General features: G+C 55.6%; 1 protein-coding gene across 1 annotated transcript in view; it reads right to left on the reverse strand.

Annotated features, from left to right (window-relative positions):
• Positions 1 to 10,274: 10,274 nt before the first annotated feature.
• Positions 10,275 to 26,678, reverse strand: part of LOC132490650 (death-inducer obliterator 1-like) — a 54,469-nt gene continuing 38,065 nt past the window's right edge. Inside the window, 13 exon segments of the mRNA XM_060099047.1 lie at positions 10,275 to 12,367; positions 12,370 to 12,497; positions 12,499 to 13,396; positions 13,399 to 14,580; positions 20,730 to 20,925; positions 21,732 to 21,821; positions 22,549 to 22,702; positions 23,150 to 23,678; positions 23,902 to 24,037; positions 24,301 to 24,405; positions 24,565 to 24,681; positions 25,217 to 25,376; positions 25,624 to 26,098. Of these exon segments, the coding sequence (XP_059955030.1) occupies positions 11,565 to 12,367; positions 12,370 to 12,497; positions 12,499 to 13,396; positions 13,399 to 14,580; positions 20,730 to 20,925; positions 21,732 to 21,821; positions 22,549 to 22,702; positions 23,150 to 23,678; positions 23,902 to 24,037; positions 24,301 to 24,405; positions 24,565 to 24,681; positions 25,217 to 25,376; positions 25,624 to 26,098 (4,973 nt within the window). The 3' untranslated portion in view covers positions 10,275 to 11,564.

The raw sequence follows: 26,678 nt of genomic DNA on the forward strand, positions 1-26,678 counted from the left end.
GCCTGCGCCAAAGGCGTGTGGCGCGCGGGCGGGCCGGCTGGGCCAGGCCGGGAAGTCGGGTACGCAGAAACCGACGGCCGCGGCGGGCCTGCGCCGCCCGCCCGCACGCAATGGCGGACACTCCCCGGCCCCACCCCGCACCGCACCGCCCCGCCCGGAGGCCCCACCCCGAGGGCGGGCCACACCCATCGCCCGCCCCGCCCTCGCCGCGGCGCCCCATCCCGAGCTGCGCGCGCATGTTGGGGGCGCGGGGTGCTGGTGCCGGCGGCGCGGCGCGCGGGCCCAGGCCGTCCAAGTCCAGTGCCTGAGGGGCCAGACCACCCGGGTCGAGTGTCCGCAGGGCCGGGCCGCCCGGATCCCAATGTCCAAGGGGCCAAACGCGCGAGTCCAGTGTCCGAGGGACAGACACACCTGGGTCGAGTGTCCGCGGGGCCGCCCGGGGGCTGGCCGGGTATCAGGGCGCATGCAAGAGACACCTCTCTAGGTAACGTTTCACCACGAGTCCACGTATCCACGGGGTGCCCTTTGGTCCCCCCCTTCTCGGGACACGAGGCCTGCAGTAAGCCCGAACAGTAGACAGGTGAGACAGCGGCCCCAAATACAGGTGTGACAAGGCAGGCTGTACGGAGGTGAAAACTCAAGCAGGTAAATCAATACACGTGGTGCACGGTTCCTCCTAGAACCGGCAGGGCTCGTGTAATCAATGCACTGGACAAACACTGGCCACTGATGAGCTGGGATGCACGTGCCATGTGGGTTCATCCTTTTAAAGTGCGCTCTTCGGTCTTCCCTGGTGGCGCAGTGGCTGAGGGCCCGCCTGCCGATGCAGGGGACGCGGGTTCGTGCCCCGGTCCGGGAGGATCCCGCATGCCGCGGAGCGGCTGGGCCCGTGGGCCATGGCCGCTGGGCCTGTGCGTCCGGAGCCTGTGCTCCGCAGCGGGAGAGGAAACAGCAGTGAGAGGCCCGCGTACCGCCAAAAATAAATAAATAAATAAATAAATAAAGTGCGCTCTTCAGTGGTAGTGTGTTCACATGCCATCACCACAACCAGTTTTCGAACATTTTCATCACCCCAAAGAATCCCATACCCATTAGCACTCCCTCAACACTAACCTTCTTTTTGTCCCTATGGGTTTGCCAACCCTGGGTACGTCCTATAAATGGTATCATAGAATAGGTGGTCTTTAGAAGAATTATTTTTGCAGGCTCAAAATGATCACTGTACCCACCTCTCACCCTTACCCCCATCTCAACCAGTGGCTGTTTTCTGTATGGGAACCACGTGCTTTAAAGAAAGGCCTGTGATTTAGGCACAGTTTTCTTCCATCAGGCTCTGAATCGCTCATTCTGTCAGAGCTCAGACATCTATGGAGTGCTATTCATTTCTTCTGCAGTACCTTTTCTTTGAACAATGTAAGATCATCCTGCACTTCCCTGGAGGACCAGTGGTTAAGACTCCGTGCTTCCACTGCAGGGGGTGCAGGTTCAATCCCTGGTAGGGGAACGAAGATCTCACATGCCACGTGGCACAGCCAAAAAACTTTCAAAAACAAAGGAAAAAGACAAAATATATATAAATTTGCTTTTCTTTTTGTCGACTTAATATGTCCCCAGTAGGATAATGATGGACCACTTACTCAAGAAAAGGTATCAGGTGTGGGGGGGAGAAAAAGAGCCCTTTTTCTCACACCTAACATAAAAATTAGTTTCAGATCATCGAAATACCTACATTTAAAAAGAAAATTATACAACTACTAAATATATAGGATGATATCGATAAAATCTTTGAGAAGATTCTAAGCGTGACATCAACACAGACCGTAATGTGCACAGGCTCGCCCTGGGGATCTTGTTTAAAAGCAGATTCTAATTCTGCAGGCCTAGGTGGGACCCGGAATGCCACCTTTCTAAGGAGGCCCCAGCTGACGTATGTGCAACTGATCAGTTGACCCCACTTTGAGCAGCAAAATCACGCAGTATGGTGAAATTTACAATGTTTCAAAAAGAAAATAAAATCAAGATTATATGCGACTTGGTTTTTCGCTTATTGGAAATAAAGACCTTTGGCACCTACATTGTTTTCTGTGTTTCTTGATTTGGGCGGATTCCTTGCAGATAACAGTTTTTGAGCCCTCTTTTATTTAGACATGAAACGTGAGAATGATCTGGCTTTAGTGGGACTTATTTTATAAGTAAAATGTGAAGAAAATATAACACATGTTTTTTTTCAAACTCTAAACGTGGCTCCAAGTGGTTCTGGTGTAGCCCTCCAGGGGTAGCCCTCCTTAGCTGAGGACCCTGGCTGTAGGGTCAGGCAGAGCCCGGCGGAGCAGGTCAGGGCGGGAGAAAAGCCCCACCTGGGCTCCCCTGAGCTAAGAACTAAACATGCAAAACAATAAATCAATGAATAAGTAAACAGCATCATGGACCGATGCGAAGGGCTGGCTTTCGAGAACAGGAGGAGCTGCTCTGTGGACAGGCCATCGTGCAGGGGGAGACCCCCAGTGGGTGGCAAAGTCAGTTTAGTGGCTCCGGACTAACGGCCAGAGACCCAAGCACAGCATCCATGTGAGCCTCAAGGAATGCGGGCAAGCGTCGGACATGACACCGCTATACAAATATACGCATTCGGTGGAAGCAGCAGGGCTGGATAGCAAAACCAGATAGAGAATAGAGACATTACAGGAGATTAAAACTACAGGCAGTATTGGACATGAACAGATAGGCAGACATTCTTAACAACAGCTTAGCAAATTGAATCCATCAAGATTTCTTGAAAGGAATAACTCATCGTAACCAAGTGGTGTTTATTCCAGGGATGCAAGTTTTGTTTACATTGGAACATCAACCAATGTAAATTACTATATTCATAGAGCAAAGTGGAAAACATATGATTACCTCAAAAATGGAAAAAAAAAAAAAGTGGCTGGCAAATCTAACATCCATTCCCAATAAAAATTCGGCAAACCAAGCATGGAGGGCAAGTTCCTCAACCTGATAAAGGGCGTACATGAAATTACCACACTTCACATCATACTTAAATGGCAAAAGACGGAATGTTTTCCCTCTCGATGAGGAAAAAGGAAAGATACCCACTGTCGCCACTTCTATTCAGCATTGTGCTGGAGGGTCTACTCGGCGTGACAGGGCAAGAGAAAGAAGAGCATGCAGGTGGGAAGACCAGAAGTGGAACTGTCTACTTTCTCCCTAGGCAGCACGATGACCTAGGGAGAAACTCCTACAGCACCTACACAAAAGCCAGTGAGTTCAGCGAGGTCGCAGAGCATAACAACATCCTAATACCAGTCATGTTCCTATACAATAGCGGTGGACATGCAGACCCTGCAATTAATGTACAGTAGCACCTACCATCACTCAAGTGCACACCGAGGTGTGAGTTTCACAGAATACGTATAGGACATGCATGTTGAATAGCATACGGGGTGCTTTCACTGCCCTAAAAATCCCGTGCTCTGCCTACCCAACCCTCTGCCCCTTTGGCCCCTGGCAGCTACCGATCCTCTTACTGTCTCCATAGTTCTGCCTTTTCCAGAGTGTCATAGAGGTGGCACCATGAGGCCTTTGCTGATTGGCTTCTTTCACTTAGTTAAATGCCTTTCAGGTTCCTCTGTGTCTTTTCGTGGTTTGATAGCTGATTTCACTTAGTGCTGAATCATATTCCATTGTCTGTGTGGGACACCGTTTATTTATCCGTCACCTGCTGAAGGACAGCTTGGTTGCTTCCAAGTTTTGGCAACTATGAATACAGCTGCTGTAAACATCTGTGTGCAGGCTTTTGTGTGGACATGGGTTTTCGCTCCTTTGGGTAGGTACCAGGGAGTGTGCTCCTGGAGCGTATGATAAGCGGATGCTTAGTTTTGTAAGAAATAATCAAACCATCTTCCAAAGAGGCTGCACCATTCTGAATTCCCACTGGTGTGAACGAGAGCTCCTGTCATTCCACATCCCCAGCCCCATCTGGTGTTGTCAGCGTTGCATGCTTTGGGCAGTCTACGAGGTGTGCTTGACGCCCTTTTGAAGACTCAGTTACTGTGCCGGCTAGGTGGCAACCCCGTGCGGGCCAGGGCGGGGGCGATGTCTCCCGGGACACGGTCTGGGCTCCGCAACCAGTAGTGATCTTGCTCCAGGATTGCTGGATCTGGAATCAAGGGGTGCGAATGGGGTGGCCCCTTTCCCTATTACCTCTCCTGATGCTCCGCAGAATCTGTGCTTCCTGTCCTGTGACTCTCGGTTCTAGAGGGCTCAGTCCCGAGGGGAAGAGAGCTTCCTCGCGGGGACGCAGTGAGGCTTCCTGGGGCCGCCGCTGGAGGCTGTGGCCTGGCCACTTGGGACTCTTCAGGCGCAAAGTTGGGGTGGCAGGGCCCGACTGTCCACGGTGAGGAGCCGGAGAACCCAGGTCCTCTTCGTCCTCCAGGCCGGTGGACCGCCACAGCGATGCCCACGGGCCTGACAGCTGAGGCTCAGACCCGGAAGAAGCAAAGGTTTGGGTCACCCACCAGGCCACGGACTCCCAGCAGCTGCTCGGGGCCCCAGGGAGCGTGGACGGGTTCATGGAGGAGGGTCGGTGTCGGTACCAGCGCCGCGGCTGCCACCAGCAGTGACGGCTGTGACAGCCGCCCCTCGTCCTCCTGCTGATGGAAACGTGCCTGCGTGTTTATCCACCGCACGCTTTTGTTTTCTCCTCCTTGCTCGTCCCTGGTCGAGTAGGATGCGACGGGAATGGCCGGCCTTATTCCCATGGTCTGCAGGACCGGGCAGCCCACCAAGAAGTGACGGGAGGTCCGGTCCCCTCTTCTGGGGGTGGGGCAGTGACGATGGGGGTGTCGCGTTGGGTGGGAGGTGAGTTTGTGCCTGTCTTCCTTTAGGAATTTGGCTCAAAGGGCGGCTGTAAGTAAGGCATGCAGGCGCGCGGGGGCCGAGATGATGGGCGCGGGGCGGCTAACCGGGCCCCTTTTCTTAGAAGCCCCTCTGCTGCGTGTTCGCGGTTGAGGGGATCAGCAGAGACAGTTCTGCACGAGATCTGGAGACCAGAAGGGAAGCAACAGCCACACCGATATTTCAACTCGGACGGTCGACCTGGGGTCACACGCGTAGCATTCGCCTTGTTGGGGGCAGTGTCCCCACTGGCCATGCCACCTCCCGGGCCCGCTCAGCCTCTCTCGGGCCAGGTGTGCCTGTAACCTCTATGACAACGTGTGCCAGCTTCTCAGGCCGGCTGTCCGCACCGTCCAGGCTGGAGGTAGAGAGAAACACGTGAGAGGGGCTAGTCCATCCTCGTGGGGCCCGGCCTGGCCTCACCTCGCCCTCCACGCCCTCCCCTCTGCCCGTCCTTCCCGTCCAGCTCTGGCCGCAGCAGCTCCCACAGCTGGGGCTAAGCCTGCAGACCAAGCCCTGATGCGTCCCCCCATCCCTGTCTTCCTCTTCTCTCCCTCCCTCTCCTCTTCTCTCTGTCTCTCTCTGATCCAGATAACGAAGAGACGGTGAAACCCACGGCACCGGCGTCTCTAAACCATTTGCTGCGCATCGTGTTATTGCTGTGATTTGTGAGTTTTGTTCGCTCCTTAAGGAGTAAAAGAATCGGAGAAACCTTTGTTAGAGATGTGATTTCAATCAGCGGCTTAGGAGAATTCGATAAAATACCATTGTGACCGATTTCTAAATATTTGGAAAAATTGTTCAGTATTTAATTTGGTGTTTAAGTGTTCGATATTGTGTTTAAATATCTCTAAAAGTATTGTTTAATAGATTTATAGGACTGAGAAATAGGACATTGAACAAAATACAAGTTTCCTGCTGCTTGCTCGAAAGTTCCTCAGCTAATAAAGTATTGATTAATCACACACGCACACGCACATGCACACGCACACGCAACACACAGAAGGAAAGACAAACTAAAGGAAAGTTTGAGCAACTGCTTTTGAACTTCAAAGGAAATTAACGTGAGTTTGAGCTCGCGGGGTCAAGAGATGAACACTCCAGTGACGAGGGGCAGGGCAGCAGGAGTCAGAGGCCAGCAGAGGCAGGGAAGGGTCGAGTCTTCAGTTAAAACTGCAAAATCACAACACAGTAAGAGCAGCAAGTGGTGGAGCCTGTGGTGGAGAGAATCGGGTCCGAATGCCCAGCAGGATGGAGGGATTCCAGGACTGGCCTAGAATAAGGCACGATGCAGCAGGACGCCAGAGCCAGGGATGCACAGGGCCGTCCTGACGGGGGTGATAGCGTGGCTGAGAAAAGCAGCGGCAGAGGGACCCGAGGCCGCTGCATGGGGCTCCTCTCCTTCCCTCTGCCCTCCTCCTCCCTCCCCACTCCTTGTTTTCCAAACAAAAGGAAAGCTTTCCTTTACCACTTGACTACACGGGTGGGGATCTTTTCTGAAAACCAAGAGTGCGCCACTACAGATGAAAGGTGCACATCGTCCAGGGAGAGAAGCGTGACCGCGGCCGGTTCGCCTTCCACACTTGAGCTGCTTTCTTTTCGTTCCTGACAGGTGTGTGCGTGTGTGCCAGTGTGTGCACACGTGTGTGCGTATCCGTGTGCGTGTGTGTGCGCGGGGGCTGGGGCTTATCCCTGGGAGCTGCACTTGGTCTCCCTGTGCGTCTGGGTGTTGCTCACGGTCAAAGTCACAAGTGCAAACAGCTGTGCCTGCAGCGCTGCCATCGGACAGGACGCCCCCGTCCCCCAGATGCCTCCCTCGTGCTGCCCCTTAGAGGCCCCCCCACCCCACCCTGTCTGCAACCTGCCCCCTCCAGCAGGTCCCTCAGGGGGTCCTGCGGCCAGTGGCCTTGGTCTGGGGCCTCTCTCACTGGATGCACTTCCCTCCTCCCCGTGGCTGGGCCACGATCCACCCCCGTGTTGACTGAAGGGCACCTGGGTGGGTTCCTGGTGTAGGCAACTGTGAATAAATCACTCTAAGTACTTGGGTTCTCATCCCCTTGGGGTGACATTGCCCTCACTGATGATGCGTGCTTTGGGGTGAATGTCTAGCGGGGGGTGGCCGGCTTGTGTGGAATTTAATGACAAGTCACTGATTGGAAACCCGCAGCTCTTCTCCAGGGCGGTGCCACCTTCCCTCCCCGCCACCCCGCATCCTCGCCAGCGCTTGCTACAGTGAGTTTTCTGACCCTTTACGTAAAGCGACACCCTGGGGTGGGGTCCACAGTGGCTGTATTCCTCTTCTTTTTCTCTGGCAGACCCCGATACCCTGATTTGCTGCCTGGTAGCCAGAGGTGGCCGTGTGCCAACCTGGCCAATGAGGTCAAAACAGACATTTCAAAGGGGAACAGAGGCTCTGTCGCTCCTGCTGGCTTCCTCCTATAACAGTGAGGTGGTGACGTGATGGCTGCAGGGGCAGCCTCCTTGCAAACACGAGGACAAGAGTCATGAGCTGAGGTTGGCAGAGCACGGGGGACCCTCAGTGACATTGCAAGCCGCTCCAGCCACCAGGGCTGCCTGCCCCACCCTCGTGTGAAGCTCGAAGATGGAAAAAGTCTCTGTGCTTCCTTGGTGACCCCCTCACCTGAACACCAGCAACATGGGTACAGGAAAAGTGGGCCAGAAACACCATTAAGAACAGTTGTCTCCAGATGGCGGCATTTGGGAGATCTTGATTTTCTTGGTACACCTCTTTCATTTCCCACAGTCTGGGAACACACAGGACCCCACAAATCTCCAGGGAGCCCACATTCTCTGGAAAGTAGAAGTTAGAAACTTTTGAACGATGTGAAAAATGTAAATGATGCCTTTTTTAATATACAAATATATTTATATATTTTTATTTTTGGCCGCGTTGGGTCTTCGTTGCTGCGCGCGGGCTTTCTCTAGTTGCGGAGAGTGGGGGCTACTCTTCGTTGCGGTGCGCGGGCTTCTCATTGCGGTGGCTCCTCTTGTTGCGGAGCACGGGCTCTAGGGCTCTAGAGCGCAGCCTCAGTAGTTGTGGCTCGCGGGCTTCGTTGCTCTGCGGCACATGGGATCTTCCTGGACCAAGGCTCGAACCCTTATTCCCTACATTGGCAGGTGGATTCTTTTCTTTTTTCTTTCTTTCTTTCTTTTTTTTTTTTGCGGTATGCGGGCCTCTCACTGTTGTGGCCTCTCCCGCTGCGGAGCACAGGCTCCGGACGCGCAGGCTCAGCGGCCACAGCTCATGGGCCCAGCCGCTCCACGGCATGTGGGATCATCCCAGACCGGGGCACAAACCGGTGTCCCCTGCATCGGCAGGTGGACTCTCAACCACTGTGCCACCAGGGAAGCCCGGCAGGGGGATTCTCAACCACTGAAACACGAAGGAAGTCCTAAATGATGCTCTTGATGAATACTTGATATCTTTGGGAATTGCCCTGGTTATAAGAAGTGAAGAAAAGATACAAGAATGTATAGAATCCCAATTTTGTAAAAGAAAAATAGAGGGGAAAAAAGATTAAGGGAAAAGATACAGATGACTGCTCTTGGTGACCGCTGGGTGGAGAGTGTGGGTGGTGTTGGAGGGCCTCCCCTGTCCTAAAGGTCTGATGGGAAGCAGGCGTCAGAGCCATCCCAAGCCAGGAGCTCCCGTCCCCACCCTGAGGGGCCGCCCCAAGCCTTGCTCAGGCCCCTTCAAGGGCACAGCCAGTTGGTCCCCGTCGCCGTGCCCTCGCCCTGCTGTCTCCCTGGCCCTGGCCCTGCTGGTGCGCCGGTGGGGAGGGTCCGGCCCCTGGGGTGTGATCCTCCCTTGGAGGCTGCTTTCATCCTCCCCGACGGTTGCCTCTGCGGAGCTGGATGGGATACGGGGCCCTGCCAGGCACCGCGGCCCTCGAGGCCTCCAGCGGGAGGGAGTCCTCATGCCAGGTTTCCGGAGAGCCAAGCTCTGCACAGCGCACCTGATTGCGTGTGGGTGACTTTGGCTAAACGGGGTCACGGGTTGGAGCCGTCAGGGCTGGTCCTGGAGGAGAGCAGGGGAAGCTGGCAGCGTGAGGACAGAGCTGCAGACGCCGCAGGAGTATATTCTCTGCAGCAGATAAAGCAGGGGTTGGGGAGGATGCAAATGTCCCAGCTGTACTCCAGGGACGGAGGATTTTAAAACTTGGGCATATTTTCCCCGACGTTTTGGGAAAACTGCTTGGACAGCAGCCTGCAGGCCGGAGGGACTCACGCGTTTTGGAGCCGGGCACCGTGCCCAGCCCTGCTCGGCGTCTATCCTGCAGGATTCGGGATTTCCTCTTGTGCAGGACCTCGCCGTAGGGCGGTCTTCCCCAAGGTCAGGCTAGCGCAGTGGGTTCTCCGTAGATGAGCGGCCACCCTCCAGGCCTCGCCTGGCCCGACGCCTTTCTGAGACGTCAGTGATGGCGGCGTCCCCCCGCGGGACCCCTGCTTTGCGGCACTTTACCCTGGTTTGTCGTGCGCTCAGCCGAGTAAACCAGACCACAAGCTACTGACTCTCCAGCCCACAGGGGTAGAGCCTGTCCTGCCCGAGGGATGTTTTCTGGCTGTCTGGGCTCACGGTGGGCATTGGGTGCACAAACGTGTTGAGAAGGTAAATGCTGGCACAAGGGCCACCACGTTGGGGCCAGTCACCGGTGGCCCTGAAGTTCAAGGGCAAGGCCCACACCTTTCTCTTCTCCTCCCAGCGGCGGCCGCTTCCCTGACCTGAAGGCACCGCATCTGCTGGTCCAGCCCCTGCCCCTTATTCCACCCGGCAAGGCGCCTGGGCCACCAGCTCTGCCTCACCCCACGCTCGTGACCAGCCCGGTGCTCCTTTAAGGCCCGAGTCAGCGGCTGGGACTTTTGGGTGCCTGCCGACCCTGTCGGTACCTTTGTCGACCGCCAGCCCCACCCCCACCCGGGCCCACGTCTCTGTCATCCCCTGACCGTGCGCTGCTCCGTCCTTCCCTTCGTGGCCTCGGGCTTCCTGCTCGACATGGGGTCCTGTGCTGGAACCATCCCGGGAACGGGGTGCATCCGGCAGGCGTCTTCAGGCCAAACGGCACCGATGCCCACACCAACGCCGACTGCCAAGAAGTGGGAGCTGAGGCATCCCTCTCCAGACCCGACTTTCCAACGCGATGCCACACGAGGCAGAAAACCTTCTGTAGATGCTTATTCTACTTCAAGTAGCAAAGCTATGAAGCTCCATGTTTTAATGTACAGTGATATAATACTTTGCAATATAAAACACAATTTACAGAAATTTCTATCAAGTAAACCTAAACAAACACACTTGATTTTTTACATTTGTTGTATTTAAATTAGAAAAAATTTGTTTTACACCTAAAAAAGCCTTCACATGTCGTTAGATGTTGGAACTCGCCGCCACATTAACGTAACCTAATGACAGGGTCTCTAACACCAATCACTCCAAATTGCTAAGTTCTCGATGTTCTCATAACTTAAACGTTTGTGCTAGAAACTGAAAAATCTGTAGTGATGTTCAATGGAACAGACTCCAAAGAAAAAATGAAATTCTCTAATTTTATGTTTGCAAAAGTAACTTTATGAAAATATAAAAAAATTATCAAAGTTTCTTGTACAGTCAAATAAATGAGCAAGTTTTTTCTCTCTTTCGCACTTCAGAAGTACTTGGAAAATACACATGACGAGAAGCGGTATATATACTGTGTCTCACAGTGAAAAGCTTTCTAGTTGGCAGTTCTTAAGCTAGTATCACTATTTTCATCTCAGGCTTTACACAAATATTGTTCCGTTTCAACGACAAACGTTGAGATTTGTCACCTGACAAGTACCACAGTGCAGAGCTCGTGCACCTTTCCCGGGACAGAGAACCGAACCGCTCAGATGGTAAAGTTCAACAAACAAATACGTTCCTCATTATCCAAATCAAAGAAACCTACTCCCTCCACCCACCCTGCCTTTTAAAGTACACTTAATTGCTTTCTTTTCTCACTTTCTTTAGGCTGGTAAAATTTACACCTTTCAAAATAAATTGTTCTTTAAAATTCCACAATTTCTATTCAGATGTTGCTTTTAATCCTGTTTGGGGGTGGGGGGAACACGTAAGGCAATACCTAAACACTGAGCAAAACCAAGAAATGTGTTTTTGTTTCCTGGTTGAAATTTGTATTTCAAATTTCTTCATGACAACAGAAAGATGCACCTGTAAGTCTGGTGTTTCTCAACATTCCAGAGACGAGCCGACACAGCCATGCACAGAAACACGCGGCTGCCTGCCCCGAACCCTGTGAAGTTAGCTTCTGGAAACAGGTATCACAGATGAGAAGATGTCAGGAAAGGTATGGCTCTGAGGTCCACTAAACTCCCTTAAAATTTACAACAGTCAAGTTATGAGAAAAGATAACTTTATAATCTGAAAAGCAATATGCTCTTGTAGGTACTTTCCCATTTCAGTACATTCAAATGGACATGTTAAAGAGTTCTTAGTTTTTTGTTTTTATTTAAAAAGTGTCAGAATTGTAAAGGTGTGAAATTTGGTAAGAAATAATCACACACAAAATTACAGTAATTTCTCAAGTCCAGAAGGTTCTGTCCTGTGCGTCAGCTCCCAGCTCTTTCCAAGACCACCTGCTTAGCACGTGAGCACGGCTTCACGGGCGGCCCTAGGTCTGGGTGGCGGGGGCGGCGCCCCGCAGGGCCGCGGCCTTGGGGTCCCGGGGTCGCTCCGGGCTCCGACTGCGGTCCCTCCGGCGCTCCTGCTCGCGGGCCTTGTCGCCTTCGTGGTCCCTGCTGCAGGACCTCTCCCGGTCACGTCTGCGGTCGCGGGGGCAGCTCCGTCCTCGGGCCCAGTGCCACTCGCGCCGCTCGCCCCTGCCCGCGTTGCGCTCGCGGCCAGTGTCCTTGTCGCGGGGTTGGTCCCACTCTCGGCCTCGGTCCCAGTCCTGCTCGCGGCTCCAGGTCCGGCCGCGTTCCCGCTCCCATGGCTTCCCACGCTCCCGCTCGCGCCGCCGGTCCTCGAGGGCCTGGCCCAGGCGGCTGTCGGGCGCTGGGGCCTCGGGCTCCTCCGGGGCCTTGTCCCGGGGCCGCCCCTTGCAGCCTGGGCCTCTGTACTCGTGGCCCCTGCCCTCGCGGAATTCGGCCTCGGGGCCTGGGGCCGGCGCGGTGGGTGGCGCGGGCGGGTGGCTGGGCAGCTCCAGCAGCGCCCGGGGCGCCGGCTTGGCTCCGGGGGTGGCCGGGCCCTGGCAGTGGAAGTGTGGAAGCACCGATTCGCTCTTCTCGGGGAAGGGAGTGGCCCCCCGGGGACCCCCAAAGGGAAAGGCCGCCGGTGCCTTCTGGCCGGTGAACCTGGGCGGCGAGTGGACCCTCTGCTCTTCGAACCGCTGAGGCTGCCTCCCCCTGGGTCCCGGCACGGATCCAGGAGCTTGGCCCCGGGGGCCTTCAAACTGCCCAGGCTGTGGCCCCCTCGGCCCACAAAGTGGCCCGCGGGGGGGCCTCTCTGACCTCTGAACTGAGGGGGAGGAGGGCCACCTCGGGGTCCTTTAAACTGGGACAGCAGAGGCCTCCTCTGGCCCCCGAACTGCAAAGGCGCGGTGCCCGCTTCCCAGGAACGGGGCCTGCTCGGGCCCCTCGCTCTGGCCAGGGGGGCCCGAGGCCTCACCGTACGGGGCCCCCGGGAACTCCCTCTTCTCCCCGTGGGGGTCCTTGCGGTCTCCAAATGGAGGCGGCCCTGCTCCCCTGGGCCCGCCCACGTGGGAAACGGATGGGCCCCTCCCATCCCTGTAGGGAGGTGGCCCGTGTGGCCCTGAGAACAAAGAAGGGATGGGCCCCTTTTGGGGCCCGAATCTGCCTGGTGGAGGCCCCCCTCTCGGCCCATCGTTATTAGAATTCTCTTCCGAGAACGGAGGGACTGGCCCCCGGGGGCCTGTGAAATTGGGGCCGTGAAGGCCCGACATCCCGAGAACGCGCGGTGCAGGCTCCCGCTGGCCTTGGAACTGGGGCAGAGGCCCCCCTTTCTCTGCTGCGGTGGGGAACGTGCCGGCCCCCTCACCCGGCCTGGGCTGTGGCTCTCTGTCTCCTTCGGTTTCAGCTGCCAGGGAGTCACGGTTTTCGGGAAACTGCGCAGTTCTCTGATCCTCGTACTGGCAAGAGCCCAGAGGTTTTTCCTGACAGGCGTACACTGGACCCGAGAAAGAATCCCTTCTTCCGGGAGGGTGGAAGGTCTGGCCGTCGTGCTGCCAAGGGAAGAGGGGCTGGAAGGAGGCGCCCTGCAGCGTGGGCAGCAGCACCTTCCGGGCAGGCCTGGCCGCGCCCTCCGCGCCGGCCGTGCCCGCAGGCCCCGGGCTTTCTGTGGGCTCGCGCAGGGGGCCGTCCTGCTTGGCCGGCAGTGGGGCCTCTTCGCCCGGAGCCCACGGTGGAGGGGCTGACTCTGGCTCCGCCTGGGCTGGAAGTGGCCCCGGGGGAGCAGCGGCCCCTCCGGGCGCTACTCTGGCCGGCGGGGGCCTCGGGGCGCGGCCTCGCTCTCGTTGCTCTCCGTGGCCAGCCGCCGGGCCAGCCGCGGGTCCCGGCTCAGCCGCGCCTCGGCGCTCGGGCCCGGGGCCTGGCTGCCAGCGGGGGGCGCGGCCGCCTTGGCCGCGGCCTGCGGCAGGAGCGTGGGCTTGGGCGGCGGCGGCGACATGAGCGCGTCCGACACGGAGAAGTGGGCCATGGAGGCCCTGATGGCCGCCCTCTGCTGCCTGAGCGCCTCCTCCTGCTCCTCCACCTGCTTCTGCTGCTCCTCGATCTGCTTGGTGAGCTCCTCTATCATCTGCTGCCGCTCGGCCAGGGAGGGCGCCAGCGGGCCAGGCCCGCCGTGCGCGTCCACACACATTCTGGTGGGCAGGTCATCGACGGTCACTTTGGCTTCTTCTAGGATCGTCTCGTCCTCCGGGTCATAGGCCACCTCCTCCCGCTCAGCTGCCTCCGCGGCCTTGTCCGCGTCCTGGCGTCTCCCGCGGTCTCCGAGCTGAGTGTCCAAGGCTCTCTCAGGACCGTACTCTTCCTCGGGGTCATAGGGCCTGTCGTCTTCCTCCTCCTCCAGAGCTCTGTCTTTTGAGAGCTGACCAAACTGCTGGACAATTGGGTCCAGCAGGAGCGCCGACGGCACCCCGCCGCCGGCTTTGGCTCTCGAGTCTTGGTGGGGGGCTGGGGCCGACTCGGCAGGCTCTTCGGTGGGGGTGTCAAACGCCTTCTTCTTCCCAAAGAGAGTCTGCAGGATATATTCTAGGGGTGAAGCTGTTTTTGAAGAAGTAGTGACAGAGGAAGCGGCCACCGCAACCGTCACTGACGCGGGTGATGCTGTGACAGTGTTCATGGCTCCTGGTTTGAGCGACGACAGTATCTGTAACCCGGAAGATGAGGCCGGCGAACCTGGTGCTTCTGGAGGAGGGGATGGGGGTGGGGGAGACCCCGGGGGTGTGGTGCTGACAGCCGCGTTCCCTGGGCACAGCGGGTACTTGCGGGGTTTCTTCTCAGGGAGCAGGGCTGCTGGCATTCTGGGGTGGACGGCATCCATTTCTTCTTGTGTCTGAATACGGGGCCGCTTCTCCTCTGTCTTGTCTGATTCGCCAGCATTTGAAGGCCGCTGTATTTTTTGGCAGATTACTAACCCCAGTATTATGTTTGGACGCGGTGACTCAAGACCTAAAAAGCAAAACAGTTGTGCAAATTTTAGAATCGAAATGTAGCTTTTGTCCTTCAGGGGTCAACTCTGGGTGTGAAGGGCAGCGGGGGGATGGTTTCCAGAGGGAGGAGGAGGGGGAAATTCTGTGGCAAAATAGAACCAAGTGTTCGAAGACCGGCTGCAAAAGACGCAGACTGCACCGCGCACCTGCCCAGCCTGACGGGCCCACAAACCACAAAACCAAGGGCCCAATGCACACGCGCATTCGCCCAGTGCTAAAATTATTACAGATTTTCAATTATACACAACGCTAGGGTAGAGGCGCGCTGGGGGAGGTGGGGAAGGCCAGCACGCACACACTCCAGGCCGTTCACCTACTGGGAAGGAAGCCTGTATGTACCAGGATGTTTTCTAAACAAACTCTTAGCTGTGTTCCTTCATTTGCCTCTTGCTACAAATCAGGAAGGCAGCACCCCCTTTCGACTTTAACTTATGAGCTGCAATATGTAAATTAAGCTATTCATACTAAAATTAAAGGTTCAATTAAGGACCAATTCTACAACTCAATGATAAGGATCAACAAAATTATACGGATCCATAGAGCACACGCCCTTCGATAAGTTCATGAGTCACTGGTGTCAAAATGGCAATTGATGGGAAAAGTGATGCTGACCAAAATGCCTAAAACAAATGTTCTTGCAGGTTTAGAAAGACATTCAATGACCAGTAACTTCTCAAAAGCTACCGAATGCTCAGGTCTCTGTCAACACAGGACGTGCGGCTTAAAGCCCAAAGGTGTTCAGGACAGGGGCAACAGAGGTCAGACCACGCGCACAACACGCTGGGAATTTCAGAACATTGCACAGTTCTTAAAACATAATGATTTCTTAACAAATTCTTGGTCCACACATTCTGGATTGTGGTGCACTGGACCAGGAATGCTACTGTTTCTGTACGGCTCCGCCACCCTCACAGTAATAACAAACCTGGAATACCAACAGGGGAACAGAGAAGCCCACGTCACAGATCAGTAAGTTAGGGAGAAACGATAAACACGGCACCAAAATTTTGTTTCAACAGCATATTTTAAATGAATCAAATTGTATAAACTCAATTTACACATGAATCACTATTGTGTAAAAGACATTCATGCTATATATTTTTGGTTGACTCACTAAAAAAGAAAATCAGCAGTTTTTCCTATTCTTTCTGTGATTTGAAGTTGATCACAGATCAAAGAGTTGTCCCTAGACACCCATTGTGTAGTTCTGAGCGCCTGTCACCCTTCCTAAATTCCAACAGAGATGGGGTGACATGCCGAGCACGAGGGTGGCGGATGTCCCATCCCGCCCCCGAGGAGGAGGAAGACCCGGCATGCCAGAGTGAGCTGGGCTGGCCCAGCATCCGCATGGATCGGCGAGGTACTGCTGGCCCCCCTCCCCACTGTGCTCAGCGCCTCGTTTCACAGGCTGACATTCAAGGGCTGAGGTGCCCATGAAGACACCCACTCATGATAAGAGGAATGGCTTCCAGAATGTCCTCTGCCCTTCTAATGACAGTGGTGACTCAGGGGAAGGAGGAGCTGGGCAAAGGAGGGCGTGGACACAGGAAGGCCAGGCCCACTGCACTGAGCATGGCATCCAGATGGTTCTGCTCAGATGTGAAAGATACTCTATCAAGTTCGCTTTCTAATCACAATGAATTATTTTAACTTAAAATAGTAAATCTCTCACTCGCTGTAACAGCCACTTACTGAATAATTTACAGCTCACTAATATCCAGTCTGGGGCATAGTCAATAGCTCAACTGGCTCTCGTGGCCCTCTCTGGACCGACTCTCACCGACACGGCCCCAGAGCTGGCAGAACAGGTCCCCAGCCGAGCCACAGGCTGGAGCGTTGGCCAGCCCCGTGAGCAGGAGCAGCAGAGGAATGTGCTCGGCCACGCGGGCGGGGGCGGGGAGGGCTGGGGAGCCCTGGCCGGGGGCGTCCTCTCAGCAGCCCAGGGCCCACGACTGTCCTCACTGTCCTCGATGCAGATGGGCTATGCTACCTGTGAAGAGCTTAACCTCTAAGGTGCCAACACCAGGGCTTGCGGCATGCATCACGTTTCAGGGCAAAGATGCTGTGTGTGGAGGCTAAGGCCTGCGTTAAACCCAGGGCGACGGGGTCCTGTCCTCGGGAGGCGCGCCAGCCCTACAGCTTGCAACAGCTGTATAGGCCTCCTGACAAAAACGATACACCCCAGGCTTGGCAAAATTCTCTAGACTCTACCCTTTGCGGTCACAGGCATCACAGGTGAGGGTAGGATTCAAGTACTTAACATTTACATTTGTTTCGAAAACAGTAAACTCCCTGGAGACCAGCATCTAACTAAGCAGCTACTAGTTTTAAATGCTTTCAGCTCTCAACTACTTCATCTACACACACCCGTAAGCGATCTAATAAAGCTCCAGAGTTGGAGGAGTGTTAGTTATGCATTTCCCCACTAATCTTCCCCAGGATTTGACATTTGAATTGGGCTGTTTTTGAAGCAGTCAAACCTTCTCTACTTCACCTGTGCACGTTATGGCTGCATGGAGACTTGAAATGTAACGAGCACCGTGGAGATGACTTACTCGTGGAAGAATACGATTCACTGTGCTACCGGGGTCTCGGCAGTGACCTTCAGGGAGGTGAGGGCACGTCTGGCTCCGCCCCACTCCGCAACCTCACAACAGGCGCCTGGCAAGGGCACGCTGGCCACAGTCAAAGGGCTACTACCACTGGGGCGGTGGCAGGGGCAGCTTTCCCCCGAAGGCCCCATTTTCTGCCTGGGGCCCCTGTGGGCGCGCCCACTGTTGAGTGTGAACCCTGGAGAGGAAAGGGCGCCCCGAGACGGCCCAGCAGCAGTGAGCACGCTGGCTGCGTGCAGAGACAGGGCTCCCTCCGGGGGCCCGGGGCGCCCCCCCGGCTCCACACAGGGCCTCTGTCCCATGGTTACAAGCGGGGTGCTTACTTACCGACCTCCCTTTGAGGGCAGTGGTGAGGCTTATGACTCATCAAGTAGATGAGAACTAGGTGGGAGGCCACTGAACTATCATTTCCAGACAAGGGGTACTGGTCAGACTGAGCACCGGGGTGTCGGCACCCCTGCCCGACCCCCTCCAAATGGCGGGAGCAAACGTGTCCACAATGTCCCGTGTGGATGAAACGAGCCTTCCTAGCTGCATGTAGGTCCCCGAGTCTTCACGGTGAAAGAAAGGGTCAGCCCCAGACCACCCGTACAAAGAGAGAAGTGGACAAACCCAGGGACGAGGGACAGCTGAAAAGGTGTGTGTGGATTTCCTGAGCCAAGACCCAAACCAGGATCTGTGTCCGGGTGTGTCAGCAACAGGGCCGCGGGGGAAGCAGCCCCCATGCACCTTGGACGTGGCACGGCGGGAGATGAGGTTTAGTTTTAATTAATAAACCAGCTGAAAGCTGCCCAACTATCAAATGAGGCTTTTACCCCTCAATCAACCTGGCATGCTCCACTATTCAGTATTTACAGTGAACACCTTCTTATGGTCTGAGTCTGACAAGACAAAACGTCCACCTCTGCAGGGACAGAAACTGTGCTGGAGTTAGCAGCAACCATCCTCAAAGAGGACTTGGGCAGAGACCCAGCAAATACAGGGAGAAGCAGCTGCCCGCCCGCCACACTCGGCTCCCATGCAGACTTCGCCCGCTCCCACTCTTGGGTCCCTAAGACCTGAGCAAAGCCAGGGCTCCGCATCCCAGTGAGGAGAGCGTCGTCCATCCGTCCGTCCGCCCGCCCGTGTCCAGGCGCCCCCAGCGCAGCACCGCCGCCTGCACAGCCAGAAGCACACTGGCATCGGCTGAGGCAAAGCAAGGTGGAGACAGTCCTCCGTCACAGTGCACCTGGATGGGCACCAAGAGCTACCAAATGGTTCAAATTCAGACAAACGATGGCCAGTTTCCATGAAATATTCATTGATTTCAAAGGAGAGAGAAGCACTTTCCATTCAGCACCGTTTTGCCTTTGATTACAACATCTGTACACAGCTACGCAGGAAGACACGCAGAAACTGAAGACGTGCTGTTATCTGACAATACTGCAAGTCACGGAAACGGTCTGCTATTCAGGAAGCAGTTAAGAGTGAGGACAGAAGGCAGACACCACGGATGGAGCCAGCCTAAGAGAATGGCCCTCTCCCGGCAGTGCCTCGGAAGGCAGGTCCCTGTCCTCTGCTCAGGGTGGTCCACACCTTAGATGCCCGAGGGCCCTCGACTGGCGCCCCCCACCCCCTCGGGAGGGCCGGGCACCCTGGCCTAGGCCCAGCGTCCCATCTGACTGCTCTTCCTTCCGTGAATAAAGCCCCTAGAATTAAAAACATATATACTAAATTAAACAAGCTGAGATTTAGAAGCCCTTCGATTGAAAAAAAAAGTCTGTAAACGTTTATGGTAAAAATTCCCGTACAATCACGTTTCCAAAACCCCTCCTACTACTTTGTTTTAATGAAACATTCGTTCTCTATTGTGGATGAACACCTGCAGGCTTTTGCGCATCCCCTTCAGGAAGTGACAGCCTGGGCAATGCAGGTGGAGGAGTGATGTCCACTCCGCTGGTCATCAAGTGTGGTCACTTAGCAGATGAGGTGGGCGCCCTGCCCAGCCTTCCTTGTCCCCGTGTCACCCCGGAACACCCAGCGCGGCCCCCTCCCTCTGCCAGCCGGGCCCCAACCCAGCACTGCACCAGCTCCCGCCGCGGCTCCGACTGGGGCTTTCCTCGGTGGCCCCCGCGCCCCTGCCTCCTCACCACGCCTGACCTCGTCCACCTCTGCCCCCCTCAGGGTCTGTCTGTGGCCCCGAACCTGGCAGCCCCCTGCTCGTGTGACCAGGTGCACCGGGACGGTGTCAGGCAAGAAGACCCCATCGCGGGCTCTGCAGGTGGAGCCGTGAGAGGGGCTCCAACACGGGTGAAACAGGGCTTCATCACCTCCCAGGTCCCGCTGCTACAGACGCGCAGAGTGTGCGTGTCACAGGATCTACGCTCACACTAGGCCCCGCACAGGCTTCCGCCCTTGTGACTGACCGGAGGCTCTTCACGGTATCGGAAAGTCGGCTTCACCACCGTCACCGCTGCGTCAGGAACACGGCGTCCAGGGAGCCGGCCGGCGTCCCAGGAGCTGCCCGCCAAGAACCTCGGCCACAGCCCTCCCTGCTGCCCGTCAGGCGGCACGGCTTTAGCGCGAGGAGTGGGACAGCCCACCGGAGAGCTTGGCTTCTAACGTGTTTGGCACTGAGACAGTTCCGTGTGTTGTGTCAGGGGACACGAGCCCTGCGGTCACGGGGACCGACCAGGACGCTGGGCCCAGCCGCAGAGCCGCCGGGGCACGTAAGTGCCTGGCCGCGGCAGGGGCGCTGGCCATGGACATGGAGGCGCCGGGCGCGGGCGTAGCTACTGCCTGTAGAAGCAGGTGCTTCAAGAGCCATCACCGCAGGTTACACTCAGCATCTTTTAGGCTTAGCCGTTTTGGGGGCGCCATGGACAAGGAGACACTCCCATTTAGGCGAGACTTAAGTCCCGTCAACTTCTCAGGGTTAAGGGGAGTTGGGTCCCCAGAGACCACGCCCCCCTTGGAATCACCCTTAGCTCCCTTCAGAAGCCTGAACTTTCTTTCTGGTCAGCCTGCAAATAATTCTTTAGAAGCAGCACTTTCTAAGGAATGAGTGAACAGAAAGTGGTCTGCCAAAGACAAGAATTCGAGCAGCAGATTTCAAAGTGACTATTTCTAGAACTAGCTCCTGTCTCTCAACGCTAGTTTTCGTTTCTCCTCAAAACGAATGCCTGCAGCGAAGAGGCTCTGCCTGACGCCTGCAAGGAGCCAAGCCCGCAGGCCAGGCCCAGGCCCCGCCCTCCCGGCACTGCCCAGCCCCTGCCAGCAACACCCTGCTCATGCCAGGCGGGCGGGCTCCGGACAGGGTTGTCCCTCTTCACAGGACTTTTCTAAGACAATGCACACCTTCCTCAGGGGACCTCCCGTGCCACCCTCCACTATCCGCTGCTTCACCCCTGTTCCCAAGTTCCGCTGCCAAAGGCCGGGTCTAGGTGAGGCACGCAGCTCGCTGGGACGGACTCCGCAGGGCGTGGGGGGGACGTGTGGGCGGAAGCCTGGGGCCTACCTGGTCCCTCAAAGGGCAGGAGTTTGGAGGGGACGGGGTCCGCGGCGCTCAGCGGGATCAGGTAGAAGTCCTTGACGTGCCTGCTGTTGTTTACCACGACGCCGAAGCGGCCGCGGCTACTGAAATAGGAGTACAGAGAGATGTAGGCCACCTCCTCCTCCTCCGTCGCGGGGTGGAAGCGGATCAGACACAGCTCCTGCAACAAACAGAGGGCGGGGAGCATTGACCTGCGGCCACTCGGAAAGGCAGCCCCTCCTCCTTGCACCTAAGCCCCCAAAGCAGGAGGGAAGCGAGGAGAGAAGCGACCAGCCCTGATTCTGACTGTCCCAGCCCTGCTGCCCAACACATCAGAACAATGAGCTGCTCAAGAGGACACAGGCCCGAGTCTCAAGACTGCTGGGTTTGATCTTGGTTTCGGAGGACCTGCTTTAAAACTACTTAGCCCCACTGTCCTCAACACAGAGCCCACCTCCTGGGGCTCTCGTACTGATGGGGTACTCTGTGTGCAGGGCCAGTCTGGGGCAGCGTCTGACACAGTGCTAAGTGACCACTAAGCGTGCGATGAGCTGCCCGCACCTCCGAAACGGGAGGGCTGAACTAGACCAGGGTCGTAACCCTTCTGTGACCCCAGTGAAAACCAGAGCCCCTCCCCCAAAGAGCACTGCACACGCAGACACACAGCTGCGTCCGCATCTCAGCGGTTCAGACTCCAGCCCAGCCGCCTCCCCCAATCTCTCCTCCATCAGCTCAGACAACAAGGGACACAGCATCTGTATTTCTAACTCTGAACCGCACATGCGCTTTCACAAAGCTTCCACCGTCGTGCTACTCAGACACCCCTTCACAGGTTAGCCAGCTGTCAACTTCAACGTCCACCTGCAAACATCTCACCAGCTAGAGACAGTTCAAGTAGCAAGGCGCAAGACGAGACGTCAAAGAAAGAGCCGTGTGTAAACAAACCCCTTCTTCCTTGGGTGCAGAGGTTAGACTGTGGGCAGGTACCTTAGACACCGAAGACCTGAGTTTGCCGACGTAATCCCAGACTGTCTTCGGGGCAATCCGTCCGCCGATGTGAATTGTGTCGGGCAGGTCCTAAGTGAAATGAGCTCTGATTCAATGACCGGTGGAACCGTGGCCGTCACAGAGAGACACACCCCAAACTACCCGAGATTCACAACTAAGACAACTGCAAGTATCCCAAACACAGCGGCAATAACTGTGTCAAATGTTGCTTAGTTGACTAACATCCGGGATTATGAGTGACCAAACCCAAGGGTGGTCGGAGGATAACCTTCTGCTAAATAGGATGACATTTAGCAAAGTGTGGTACTGTTGTCTTTTATGAACATACACATACAGGAAAGATCCAGGTATGTCTCAGAAGAGACTGAGCACTCTTTGTCAAGTCTGAAACGCTAGTGCTGTTTCGTTAATTTTGAAAAATAAAAGACCTGTCATGTGCACCCCTCCACACCAGGGCAGGTCACCCGTGCCTGGCCACACCTGCAGTGGGCACATGCACACCCAGCTTTGGCACAAGCTCTAGCGGAACAGAGGGAGAAGGAAGACAAGCTTCAGCTTTTTCAGAAAAGAGGGAGGGTCTGATTTCTCATTTGAATTTTCGCCACTGTCCAAACTGCGTAACCTGCTGACTCGGCCCGGCAACCCCTATTTTGCCTTCAGAGGTGCTTGTGCGTCCAGACACTCAGCAGGAAGGTGGTCACACGCCTGACTCCAGCGCGGGATCAGAGTGCCTTTGGAAAACGCGCGCGTGCACGCACATGCACCCACACACACTTCTCTCCCTCCTGGTTCTAACCTCACTGAGATAATCAAAATATCCAGAGACAGGAAACGCCTTAGTGACAAACTTCGCTACACTCTGCATGTTAATGAATCCTTTCCAAATGGTGCTGAGTTGAGACAAAAAGAGGGTGGTATCTCCTTCTGGAGGGGACTGGGACTCCGAGATGCTGTAAAACAAAACCACAGAAAATACGTGAATCTTTCTCTGCCCAAAGAATCCCCAAGATTTATTGATTGATTGATTGATTGAACGTGTTTATAAAAGCAAAGTGAATTCCTGCAAGTTTTGATAGCTTACTTTTTCAAATTAATTACCTTCATCATAATGATATGAACATTCTGGTCAAAGAAATATAAACTATATAGGCAATAAACTGGATGGCTGTAAATTCAAATTCCAGTTTTCAACAACTATATGTCTAAGGTGATAATTAGTCATCCTAAAACTGAAGCTTTAAAAAAACGCCTCTCTAAAATAGAAAATTGAGGAGAGTTGTATATCTGGGTGGATTTCAGAGCCAAACGAGTGAATCACTCCTTACTGCTCCCTCCTTTGTTCATCTGAAAGAAAGGCCACAGCTCAGCTGCTCAGACCACACACACGGGGGCAGCACCTGATGCTTGGCGACAGCGGGACCGACAGGAGGTATCTGGGCTCGGGCAACGTGGACGGCTTGACCAAGATGGACTTGGGCACCGTCACGGAGGTCGGCAGAGGCTTCGGGACATCCTGTCGGGGCTCTGCTGGGTGGGCGCTGCCTGGGCGGGCTGCCGAGGGAGCCGTGCCCGTGCTCGGCCTGCCTGGTGCAGTCCTGGGGTCTCGGCCGGACACCGTGACTGTGGTGAGCACTGCGCCGCCACCAGGGGCCGGGCAGGGGGCGCCTTCCAGGGCGGAGGGCTCGGGGTGGCCGTCGGCTGGAGGCACCGGGAGGGACTTTCCCTCCACATGGGCGCGAGCAGCGCGTTCCAGGTCTGGCTCCAAGGTGTTTTCAGGCAGAGTTTCTGGGGCCGCATCCTCGGCTGAGCTGAGAGCGGGCTCGGAGGCAGAGCTGTCACGCTTGGACCTCGAGTCCTCCTTCTTGGCAGAAGTTGACCACTCTCGTCTGTGCGGAGCTGGCTCCTCTTCCGACGATGGAACCTGACCTGGAGAGCAGAAGGCAGGCCTTCGTGAGAAGTCCCACACATCCGAGAGCAAAGCCTTCCCATGGGTAGACAGACGATCACTGCTTTAAAACAACCACACTGTAAAGGTAGGGGCTCACTTCCTAAGCTTGAAGAAACGATTCTAGCCTTTCCACTGTGGAACTTGGTTTGAATGCAGCCGTCCTGAGAAGGGTCTCCACAGTCTCCCCCCACATCGGCTCACCTGTGCAGATCTTACAGTTCCGGTCAAAGAGGTGCGTGCGGTGCTGCCCGGTCGTGTCCCGCAGCATGCCGCCGACAAGGCCCAGCAGCGGTACCGCGCTCCTCTCGGGGGCCGCCCGCACCGATTCTTGCTGTTCCTAAAGCACAAGAAGCAGAGGAGGCCATCTCTTTCCCACCCCCTCTCCAAATTAGCAGCACCCACGGAAAAAACATCTCACGTGATGAAGAACCACTGAAAACAGAGGAAGAGGACTACTGAATACAAGTACTTGAGAAGCAATACAACGACACACACTTGTGTCAGCCCCGCGTCTTGCCCGGTAATTCAGGCACCTAACAACGTCTGGAACGGGATCATCTTTGTCAATTCTCGTGAGCACTGGAAATCCTAAACGCTTACATCACAATCTGATACGGGCAGAGAATCTTCCATATCGGGAATAGTTTCCGGTTTAACGGTCGGCTTCTTAGTCTCATTATGCAAGTTAGTTCCGGACTCCATCACCTAAGATGAAAAAGACAGACAAACGTGAACCCTTAGCCCTTCTTTCCCAAGGGGACTCTCTCATGCCAATAGGCTATTCATTCACTCTGGGGTGGGGTTGGGGGCGGCGTTGGTGTCAGGCTTCTGGCATCCGCAGCCGCCTCTCCCGTCGGCACACACAGGATTTGACGATCTCTCTTTCCACATGGAAAGCCCTTCGGAGACAAGTTCTTCTGGCTTCATTCTCACAAGCTTTGCCAAAGAGATTTCTTCACGCAGAACACGATGGAAGAGCCCCTGTAAACAAACATCTCTTGTTCACTCGTTCAAAACCCTCTAAGATACTAGAGAGGATGTGGAGGTGGGCAGCAAGGCAAGCCCCTGCCCCGCGGCAGGACGAGGGCCCAGAGCCTCCCATCGATGCTTGGAGAACAAGGGCCCTGAATTCGGGCAGCTGATCTCCAGTATCCCACCGCACTAACCCTGCTACAAAGACCACTTCACAGAAAACACAATTGACTGAAGAAGGTACAGTGTTAGGGACAAAGGTAGAAGAAATCCCTTCTGCCAGCGGGTTAACAAGGCGAAATGGAAAGTCAGAGTATGTGCCCTGCTTCTAAACACAGGCAAGAGGTCAAGAGGCCGATCCAGACAGCGTGGGCCCCGGCAGGCACACAGGCGCGCAGGTGGCAAGAACCTCAGCTGGCGAGCGCCTGGCCCCACGGGAACAGCATGCCACGCACCCGCCGCCGCAGGGGGACCCAGTGCCCTAACCCAGGCCTGGGCAGCCCCTGGCCAGGACTGCCCCCATTCCTGACGGTCGGACACGCACCTGGGTGTTGGGGTCCTTGAGGTTGAACGTGAGGCTGCGGTACTTGCTCTGGTACCGGCTGTCTGTGACTCGGAACAAGTTAAACATCTCCTTCTCGAGGTGCAGTGCAACTTTTCCTACTTCATTTTCTGTCATGGTTAAGTCTTCGCTGTCAGTGACTCTAGATGGAATGAAAAAAGCCCCACGGTAACTGCTGCACTTACCATGCCACATGGCATCTCAGCTCCCCAACCAGGGATGGAACCCCGGTGCCCCCTGCAGTGGAAGCGTGGAGTCTTAACCACTGGACGCCAGGGAAGTCCCACATGTGACATTTTTCTTAAACAGCAGGGCCATCGTGAAACCACCACCCTTTACGTGGAAAACTTTCCACTTTAACAGATAAGAAACAAAGTGGAACAGCCCACCTTTTCCACAAGATCTCCTTCAAGGAGCGTCGTACGTTTTGCCGAATTTGAGAATTTGGCTGTGACGAGGCGGGGCGCGCGGGGCCCAGGCGTCCCGGGGCTGGAGAGGCCAGGGGAACCCAGGTGGTCCCAGGCTTCCTGATGGCGCCCACCGAAGCAGCGGAGCTGGGGAACTTTCTGGAAGCAGACGTGGCAGCAACAGGTGCCAGCCTTGCCTGCTTGGCCGAGGGAGTGCTGCCCGAGGGGGAGGGGGCAGCCGAGAGCCACGGCCTCTTGGGGATGGTGCCCTTGAACCCCGGCAACTTTTTGATGGCCGGTTTGGCTGCCGCCGCATTTGCAAAAGGAGGGGACTTCTTTGGAAGGAGACTTCTGGGCGAGGGTTGCTTGAGGCCCCCCGCGGAGCCTGGAGGAGCCACCTTCTTCGGCACCGCCGCCACCACCGCCTTGGCCTCTGCGCCTCTGTCCTCCTTCACGGCTGAAAGGAGAGGGGCCGCTTAGTGAGGCAGGGGTGCAGGGGACCCCGCATGTGCACCCGAAACCAGCAAAGCTAATAACCAGGCATCACTGTGAGACAGATTTAAAGAGGATTTTTAATTTAACTGTTAAATTCAGAAAAGGAGTGTAAACAGGGCTACTAGCAACATTTACGATACTGAATATACTTTGTTTCAGAGAGAAATGCTTTAGTATTAAAACTTTTACTTCAACCGAAACACCAGTAAGCTATAAAAGGCTTGATTTGAACCGTTAGCTTAGCTTGGAACTCCAAGGCCAAATTTCGCTGTATCAAGAGAAGGCATAGATTTCAAAGACCACTCGCATGGAGAGTCCCAGTGCAGTTTTTGGTGAACAGGAGCTTAGAAACTCTTTCCAGGGTGGATCAGACACATTCTCTTCGAATGCATATCCAAGCCCCACCTCGGGGGCCCTTGGGGCACTGGAAGGACTAGCGAGAGTCCACCCTGGGGTTAGGGGCTCACAGGTGCTCATCGTCCTCTTGGACAAGAGTCAACTGGACACGGTTAATAAATATATAGAATGTTGGCAGAAAACTG

Source organism: Mesoplodon densirostris, chromosome 5, assembly GCF_025265405.1.
Source record: "Mesoplodon densirostris isolate mMesDen1 chromosome 5, mMesDen1 primary haplotype, whole genome shotgun sequence".
Lineage (NCBI taxonomy): Eukaryota > Metazoa > Chordata > Mammalia > Artiodactyla > Ziphiidae > Mesoplodon > Mesoplodon densirostris.